The sequence below is a fragment of the Strongylocentrotus purpuratus genome, unplaced genomic scaffold, assembly GCF_000002235.5.
Source record: "Strongylocentrotus purpuratus isolate Spur 01 unplaced genomic scaffold, Spur_5.0 spur5_scaffold_1, whole genome shotgun sequence".
NCBI classification, from domain to species: Eukaryota; Metazoa; Echinodermata; class Echinoidea; order Camarodonta; family Strongylocentrotidae; genus Strongylocentrotus; species Strongylocentrotus purpuratus.
In genome coordinates, this window is record NW_022145594.1 from 10,653,915 (window position 1) to 10,664,219 (window position 10,305).

The window sequence follows — 10,305 nt, forward strand, 5'->3', positions numbered from 1 at the left end:
ATAGAGACACACCATCATGAAAGTACATTGCATAAAAATACCAAATCAGACATTCTAATCATGATAATAATACCTATTATTATCCATATGGGTGTGTACGCAGAATTATGCTTGGGGGCGGAGGGGATCGAATGCTGACGTACCCTACCAAAATATTACGTGTAACATTTCTAAGAGAGAGCAACAATGTTGAATGTAAGTTGGTCCTTAAATGATTTACTAGATACAATGATAGAAGGCAAACAGTTCACTTTTAAAATGGGATTTCTTTTCTCCGAATATTGACTGTTTCATAATTTTGAGGGGACTGCTCTCAGCACTCCCATCTCCACATAAATAATAAAACGGAGTTGTTCGCGACCTTATTTTTCTTTTTCTTGGGTGTAAGAAAATTCGACGTGAAATTGGATGGCAGCCCTGCGCTCAGTCGATGGGTTTAGCAATACGTTATTCAGCAAAGTGATACGTTCGAATATTTTACGTCTATTTAGAGCCAGAAGGGCGTCAATCATGGGTTAAAGAATATTAATTGACGCCCTCCTGGCTCAAAACTTTCAATTTATTTAGATAGAACTTAGAAGTACTCTGTACTAACCAGCGCCGTCCTCCGGAAAACATTCTTCGAGTATGTCATTCCGTTTTATCTTTACCAAGGCATCTATCAAGGTCTGTCTCATTGTTGATGAATTTTGTCTTTGCATCCAGTCTCTCAGCAACTCCAACGACCCCATATGTGAATGATCTTGGCTGTTCCTTTTCTGAGCACTTTGAATATCATACGAAGGAATTTTTAGTGCCTTTCCGAGATCATCTATTTCTACATCTTGCTTTGTTCTTCTGGCAACTGCTTTCAAAATATCATCGAAATCTTGCCTGTTTACACCCGCCATTCTAGATGCATATATATAAAAAAGAACAGGGGGAAATACTTAAGACTTCCACTGAGGTTAGTTTAAAAAATTGAACGAATAAATGAAATTAACTTGTTAAACCGTTAACCCTACACTGTTGACGAAAAAAAGTACCCATAGCAGATTTCGTTTTAATCAATTTCGGGTCAATTATAAAAAAAACTCATTGAAAAAAAAAATACCATAACTTTCTTGATTTGTCTTCATCCTATGCAGATATTTACTTTGCATGCAGGCAATGCCATTTTATTGTCAAAAAATAATTATTGAGAGCAACGACAACCTAAACTTGTTGGATGTGAAAAGTAAGTTTCAATATAAAAATGAGCACTGGTCATGTGATCATATTGATGCGAAACCATTATGCAATTAATTGGGAAAGAAAGATTATGTTGAACATGAGAATCGGTGAGTACTATGAATTCTTAAATGGTCAAATTGAGAGGAAAATGATTCATTCTTGCCGAAGATCACATGCGCAGTCTACATAGAGAATAAAGCATGTGAGACTACACACAATATTAGTTATATGAGATTACACGCAGAATTATGTATGTGGGATTACACACATAATTAGGCACGTAAGACTACACACAGAAGTAGATATGTAGAGGTGTCGTGGTCGAGTGGATATGTCACCGGACTGTGGATCACAAGGTCCGCGGTTCAAGTCCCGCCGCGGCACTAATGTCCTTTGGCAAGACATTGATCTACATTTGCCACTCTCCACCCAGGTGTTAAAATGGATACCCGGTAGGATGCGAAAGTTAATGTGGTTGGATTAGCAAATGGCGCTTGTAAAATGGCGACTGGCTGGAATACTCCCCAGGGAGTGGAAAATGTGCATACATTGTGTTGCGGGTAAGCCTGAATCCGATGACCGGGGTAATAATATGTTCCGCGCCTAGAAACAAAGTATTAGGCGCATTATAAATGTGAGCTATTATTATTACTATTATATGTGACAATACAGACAATTTCGACAATTGATCCAAACGTTGGAGCTATTTCCATTCATATTTCGAATATGAGGGCACTTCTATATAGTTTTTTCGGGCATTGGTCCTACTACGATATTCTTCTAAAGTGACATACAAACAATGAGAAAACTCACAATTTATTTTCCATCTTCAGTATAACTCAACCTGTTCTATTTCTGACCTTCGAGACAATGCACTTGAGTACACCTCGAAATGTTGATCCTATGGCGACGAATCTCCGAACGTTGCAGATGTGTGACTCAGAGATACACTGTACTGCCCTTGTATCAGTGAGTGTGTAGACTTATATATGTGTTTTATCGAAATATAAATATACAGGGTAATAATTGTGCATGAACAATCATGGTAATGAAAGAGAACTAGTTTTCAAGGTAGATGAGATTCATGAACAGTACTTTGATACTAGGCATTGAGCCGCAACGGCAATCTTTCATCAAAGCCAGGGTCAGTAATTTTCTATGTGTATGTTTTGTGTAAGTTTTAGCTTGATTGTCTTGATAGAACTATTATATTTCACTTCCTTTCATACGCTATTTAGCTCAAATCTGCTTAAAATAGTATTTCTGCTTATTGTACAGCGTTCATACCCAATTTGTATAGTCCTTCAACAAGGCGCGCCAACACAAGCTCAGTCCAGAATCACCTATACACATAGGTTGGCCAACATAGTTTCATGTGGTCACAAAATGGGTATTTTGTTATTTTGTGCTTGCTCAACAGAGCAGTGAACGTCATATTGTGCCCAGCTCAAATAAGGTTAGCAAAACTTTCCTAATCAATGGCTCTTGCCATAAAAAGGAGCTTCGGGAAATAATGCGAAAGGTATATTTATTGCAATACTCTTTGGATTATCTAAAGAAATAATTTTCGATGACTGCAATATTTCATGCAAAATGTTACTTGAATCTTCCTATCTTCTTTACCCTGTTATATAAATATTCATAGCAATGGCAAAACGTATTGCAGAATAAATTTAAACACAAACAATTGCATAGGGAATACTTTTGTACAGTTTAGGCATATTACTAGTCAGTTGCTTTCCTCGCCTCTCTCCAAAGTCACTCGTTTTCTAAGAGAAGAATTGTGCAGAGAATACAGGACACCAACAAATGATGTAAGGCAACATTACTTTGTTCAACGTAATGTTTTTACAAAATTACCCGTTTCTGGTGTTGGTAAGCACCATCACAACAATTTAGCACAAAACACAAGTCATCAAAACTTGATGTGAGGGTAAATTGCTTAACTCAAGGCAATATCTTTATATATTACCAGTTTCATGCATGGGTTAGATTACATACAGAATTAGGCACGTGAGATAACACATGGAGTTATATATGTAAGACTACAAACACATCCGACATTGGTTCGAGCTAGTTCTTGTCAAATTTCGAATATGAGCACACTTCTATTGGTTTCAGGGGAAAGTTCATGTACGATTTTCTTCAAGTGACTTACATTCAAGACAATGCATTTACTTATACCTTGAAATGTTGATCCTATGGCGACGAACGTCGCAGATGTGTGCCTTAGAGATACACAGTAATTTTATCAGTGAGTGTGAAGACTTGAATATGTTTTTTTTTTAAATACAGCTATACACACAGTATGAATTTTGCATTGACAATCAGGATAATAGAAGATTACTAGTTTCCACGGTAGATGTGATTCATGAATAGTACTTTGATGCTAGGCATTCGACCGTAACATTAATCCAGGGTCAGGAATTTCGTTTTGTCTGAGAATTTGTAAGTTTTAGCTTCCTTCTCTTGATAAAACTATTATATTCCACTTCTTTTCATACGCTATTTAGAAGAAATATGCTTTAAATAGTTTTCATGTCATTGTTCAGCGGACATTCCCAATATGTATTACCCCAGAACACTGCTAAAGGCGTGCCAACACAGCTCAATGCAGAGATTTTGGCCTTCTCAGTTTGGCCAGAAAGTAGAGCTTGAAGTCTCCGTAGTCAATGTCATCCAGACCCAGATTCATAAAAATTATCTGGGCCCTTGACAACCTTGTTCTCTTCATTGTTCATCTTGGAGGAAATGTTCCCATTTAACAGCATTCTATTCTTTAATGTTGTGCTTTCCCAACAAAGCAGGGGTTGTCATATTGTGCCTACAGGATAGCAAAACTTTCCTAATCAATGGCTCTAGTTATTTTAAGGAGATCGATGAAATAATCCAAAAGGTACTTGTTACTGCGATACCCTTTGAATTATTTGTATGAATAATTTTGGATTAATCAAGTACATTATCTCATGCACGGTGCTACTTAAATTTTCCTTCTGTTGTATTCTTCGCCATCTTCTTTACCCTGTTAATTACGGATTCATATCATTAGCAAAATGAACTGCACAGGTATTTGGAACACAAAGAAAGGAAAAGTGAATCCTCTTGTAAAGTTTGGGCTTTCTGCTGGTCTGTTGCTTTCTCTGCCTCTCGGCACTGTCGTTCATTTGCCAAAAGAACAATTTTGCACAAAACACAGAGGACAAACAATTGATGTGAGGGTAAATTGCTTTATTCAACGCAATGTCTAAACAGATTACCCGTTTCTGATCTTGGTTAGCTCCATTACAAGCCTTTTAACACAGAAAATTTCAATACAATAAACAAGCCCCCATCAATGGATGTAAGGGTAAATTGCTTTCTGCATGGCATTTTATTATAATTATCAGTTTCTGATCCCAGTTAGCCTCACTACATTCCTTTTTTAACACAGTAAATTTAAACAAAACACGAGGCACCAATAATTGATGTGATAGTAAATTCTATTTTTAAACGCAATATCTTTACCCTGTTATATACATATTCCTACCAATGGCAAAACGTATTGCACAACAAATTTAAACACAAACAATGCATAGGGAGTAATTTTGTACAGTTTAGGCATATTGCTGGTCAGTTGCTTTCCTCGCCTCTCTCCAAGATCACTCGTTTGCTAAGAGAAGAATTATGCAGAGAACACAGGACACCAATACTTGATGTAAGGGAACATTACTTTGTTCAACGTAATATATTTACAAATTACCAGTGTCTTGTGTGGGTTGGCCCCATTACAACCCTCTTAACACAGAACATAGGCACAACACTCAAGACACCAATAATTGATGTGAGGATAAATCGGTTTGGTGTTATTATAAAGATTGCGTAGGATATGACAATCGGTATGTACTACGTGTTCCTGAATGATCAAATTGAGAGGAAATTTTCTCATTCTTGTATTTTTTTGTTATTGAAAATAAAACTCAACGACATCGCATACAGTAATAACATATCAATAAAGTAAATGGATGTATACAGAACACGGTACAACACAGGACAATACAACACAAAACAGCACAACACAAATGCCTCATTCTAGCCAGTTACATTTGTGCCTATCTAAAGCTTACCCTGACATGCTTAAAGGTTGTATATTATGTAAGAAAACCGAGACTGAACTCGTCAAGGAGAGGCTTCACTGAAATAAAGTAATATTAACAATATAATAACATAATTGACAATAAGGAAGTAAAAGAATTATTAAATACCAGGGGACCAAAATTCTACAAGAAAGAAAGTGACCATTTCCTAAAGTGGGAAATCGGTTTACCTTTCTTCTCTGCTATTTTATATTCAATTTTCTGTTTCATTTTTACAAAAGAAAGGAAGCCTTAAAATTTAATTCTACCTCTTGAAATTTACCTCGAATAATATAAAATTTGAGGAACAGGAATAATAAAAAAAAAATAATACAAACATCATGCCTGCCACCGATATCAATACCAAATATATGAGCGAACAGAGTAAATCGTTGTCTCCTTCGTCATATTATCAATATAATCTGCAAGCTTTGTCCACATTGAAGCAACTACTGTGCATTTACAAAATATATGAATCAAGGTTTCAGGAAGCTCCTGACAGAAGTAATACAAAGGACTATCCCTGCATTTGAAATTATTTTTGTGTATAACAGACCATTCAATTTCATCTCTATCCAAACCAAGCCACTCTTCCCACTTATTACCAATCTTGGCCTGGAATGATTTATCTTTGTTACGTAGTTCCGAATAAGCATAGCTATAGGCACTTTCAACTTCCTTAGTAACTCAAGAACGATCTTATCAAAAATATTCTCATGAACATCTTGATGATCAATAAACCAATATAAATATAACGCATTCATCAGGGAATCATACTTGCGTTGGTCAGTTATTGGGATATCAAATTCTACAACCAAGTCTTCAAAAGTTTTCATAATACTACAACCCCGATTACAACAATAATTAGGTATGTGAGAATACATACAGAATTATATGTTAGAGAATACACTAATGACTTGTGTATGGCAGATAACATACATAATGATGTATGAGAGATTACACTCACGATTACATATGAGAGATTATATACATAATTAGGTATAAGAGATGTCATTCATAATTAGGTATGTGAGATTACATACATAATAATTAGGAATATGAGATTACATACATAATAATTAGGAATATGAGATTACATACATAATAATTAGGAATATGAGATTACATACATAATAATTAGGAATATGAGATTACATACAGAATTAGGCATGTGAGACTACATACACAATTATGTATGTGAAACAACACACACATTCGACATCGGTCCAAACGGTTGAGCTAGTTCTTGTCAAATTTCGAATATAAGTGCACTTTACTAGCTTTTCAGGTACCAGCCATCTTTATCAAAACTCGATCTTCTCCTTAATAAGAAGTACTGTTATATTTCTTACCTTCAAGACAATGTACTTAATCACACCTCGAAATGTTGATCCTATGGCGACGAATTTCCGACCGTTGCAGATTTGTGACTCAGAGATACACTAGTGTCCTCTTATCAGTGAGTGTGTATACTTGAATGTGTGTTTTATTGAAATGCAAATACACAGGGTAATAATTGTGCATTAGCAATCATGATAACGAAAGAGAACTAGTTTTCGCGGTAGATAATATTCGTGAACCGTACGTACTTTCTCAGACTATCACACCAGTAAAGTCGATGTCCTGTGATAAAGATACGAAAGCAAAACGTGGGCCTGTAAAAGTAAGATTAATGGTAATAATGATAGAAGCAATGAATAGTCAAACGTTTGTCAGTGACCACCTGGCTCAAGCCTCAAAAATCATTTATCTGCCGCGGCTGTTTTCTTTTCCCCTCTTAATATTTCATTTCCCCCCATTTCTTGGTGTTCAATTGTGTATTAGCTTGTTCGTTTTTGTACTGGTTTGAACTATTTACGTTTTTATCAAGATGAAGAAACGTAGCCTCTTTGACCACAGCTACACTTCTGATCTGGACATCTCTGTCAGCTAAATCATTCACTGAATTTGCTCAGGGCCTCCTGTATATATCATTCTGTAAATAGAACAGTTCTTATACAAGAGTATGATACTTTAAACTTATCTCTTGAGCCTCGTTTGTTTACTGGATTTCTGGTGTCCAGATACTGGTATATTTCATATAGCCTTGAAGAAAAGTAAAAGAGAAACCCAGAACCTGAAAATTAAACAATTTTGGTGTAAATCTGGATTTCTGCTGTCCGGATTGAAATTTGTTATATTACATTGTTTGCGGGCAAGCCTGAATTCGATGACCAGAGTGATAATACATGGATGAACCACTATTTGTGCCCAGACTATCATTATAATTATTCACATGTTTTGGTGTTATTTTTGTCGGTTCACTTCTTATGACAAAAAATATACGATCCAAACAATTCTCTTCAACCAAAAGTGAATGTATGTAGACATAAACTGAAATGATAGAACGATTAAGCAGTGTGAGGTACCACAAACGCATTCTCTTTCTGCTAATCCACGTAATGTCAGTCACATTTGTAAAGCAGTTAATACTACGTTTCTCAATGGTTTAAATTGTTATTATTGTTATCCAGGTCATTGGATTCGATTAATAATTTACAAATGTCTACGGTTGTAATTTGTGTTATTATGTTTCTATACCAAAGCCTACATGTATACCATTTTGAACTCATTCCTATTGTGTGTTGTTTTTATTCCTGGTTTAGTATTTTGTATAAATTGACAGTACATATATGTTAATTGATGTTATATATATTGAAGAAACAGCTGGAAAACGATTTGTATGCCTTGTAACTGTGCATGATCAATAAACTTGAACTTGAATGATAGTGTACACGCTCTGTTCCCGAAAAATATTCCAGCCAAGTGCCATTTTCAAACATAGACACGCCAATACAACCATATTGCACTGATTATTAGTAGCCGAAGCCATGGGAGACGGGATAAGGCTTTCCAAGCATATTGAAGGTGTTGTACTTTCGGTTCGATTTTCACTATACAATTAAAATGGAGTGTCAATATGCATGTGAACGGAACCCTAATGGAAAGCGCGTTTTATATCATAAAGTAACCGAGAAAAGATATGATTATTACTTTATTGGCATTGAAAAGGAGCAGAAAATGTGGCATTTGCGATTTTATGGTTAAAACTAGAAACAAACTCTGGCCACTGAAGAGGAGTAAACGGTTCATACAAGATTCTTTTTTTTTTTATTTTTTTTTATTGAATATGAAGAATTCGTTGCTCCATTTCCTCCACTTGGTTGGTTATTTTGGCCTATGCTACAGTAAGACACTTCGTTTTCAAAGATTTGATAATGAGAAATCTGGAGCTGTATGCTAATTAAAACAGAAATGTGTTAAAACAACAACTATAACAATAACTGCAATTTCATTAGCAACAGTAACAAGGATGCTATGATGTATTCGATTTACAGAGTGAGTCAGAAAAAAATGTCCCATTTTTAAATTTTTAAATATTATATTTAGGAGGTTTTAAATGTTTTACTTTTTTAATTAAGCGAGCTATTTTCATTTGATTAAAAAGTGAACCTTATCTGGAATACTAGTTACTGCATTTTCTATAATTATTGAATCGAGTCCGCTTCTGAACAAACATAATAGCTAGCCATCTGCACAACGGCGGCATGCATGGCGGGGAAATACTTCTTTGTGATGCCATGGTCTCCGTATGCCGAAAGCATCCAATAAATCGTTAAGAGGAAGGACCCCTGCTAATTACTAGCCACGTACAATGTACAGTGTGTCCCAGAAAAAAACAAAACCGAGAGTTATCGATGGTTTATCATAACTTAATCACAATTATGATTAATAAATGACACATATTTGTGAAGCTTTGATCCTCCTCTTTTATTTAAAGCAACTGATATGATGCATTTTCAGGCATGTGTGATAAAAACAATTTGTTAAAAGGGTACCAAAAAGACATTTGGCGAACGGTATCTGAATTTCAAAGGGAAAGTCACATTTCTAGAAAGTTCATTGTTTGCCCTTTCATATGACATCTCAACCGGGAAAAATGAGCCAGGAATAACAAAAATCTAAATGTTTAAAGAAATGCTTGCATATCCCTTATTTTAGTAAACGAAATCGTTTTCACTAGCTGCCTGCAGTACCGTTTCAGACAAAAAAAAAATGTTTACACCTAGGAAATTCCTAATTATTAAAAAAAAAAAAATCATCTTTAAAGAGTAAATTATCATACATCTTATGAAAGAGTGTTTTATCCCAAATCGTTTGGTATCATTTTTGTGACAGTGTTCACGCTTGGATGAACAGAAGGCATTGTCTGCGAGAGTGCAAAAATCGACTTGCGCCAAAGTGATGCCTCATTACAGTATGTATTATGTTGGGATTGGCGGAGTGAGAAAATGAATTAAATGTACCAAATGAGATGCATTGCATTCGCTTTTTGCGGAAGCAAAGTCACACGCACACGCATGGGGGTTGGCTCAAACTATAGTCACAACTCAGAGTGGCGACCGACCGATTTTAGCCTGCTCAGTAGCCGCTGGGCGTAGCATCTGCGGGTGCCTCGTAGACCAAAATACGCTCGATGCCCGGGCGGTCGCCGCCCAGGCACCGACCTACTCGAGCGTTTACCGTCGAGCGATTTAGGTCAAAAATCGAAGCCGCTAGGTCAAATGCCGCAGATTTTGTACTCGCCGTCCAGTGACCGACTGATCTCCCAGCGGGGACCGCTCGGCAGCCTTTGACCCAGCGGCTTCGATTTTTGACCTAAATCGCTCGACGGCGAACGCTCAATTAGGTCGGCGACCGCCCGGGCACCGAGCGTATTTTGGGTGGCGAGTGAAAAGTGAGCAGGCGCCGCCCGAATTCTTTAGGATGTCTTTAAAGCTATGTTCACAACTGAAAGCGGCGACCGACCGATTTCTAGCCTACTTGGTCTCCGGTGGGATTTAAGCATCGCCCAACGAATTTTGGAGAAGTTGAGCAGGCTGTAGAGCCCGAATTATGACTGAGCGGTGCCCTAGCTGTCGATATTCCGTCGGTCGCAGGT

At 36.6% G+C, this 10,305-nt stretch overlaps 1 protein-coding gene across 3 annotated transcripts in view; it reads right to left on the reverse strand.

Moving 5' to 3' along the window:
• LOC105445398 overlaps positions 1-6,895 on the reverse strand; it is a 31,848-nt gene extending 24,953 nt beyond the window's left edge. For all 3 annotated transcript variants that reach the window (XR_004062610.1, XM_030977662.1, XM_030977661.1), the window contains exons 1-2: positions 6,677-6,895; positions 596-891 (exon numbers count right to left, since the gene is read on the reverse strand). Coding sequence is in view for 2 of the 3 variants with exons in the window: in XM_030977662.1 (XP_030833522.1) it covers positions 596-890 (295 nt within the window). In the remaining variant the exon portion in view is untranslated. The remainder of the gene's footprint in view (positions 1-595; positions 892-6,676) is intronic.
• Between the last annotated feature and the right edge of the window lie 3,410 nt (positions 6,896-10,305).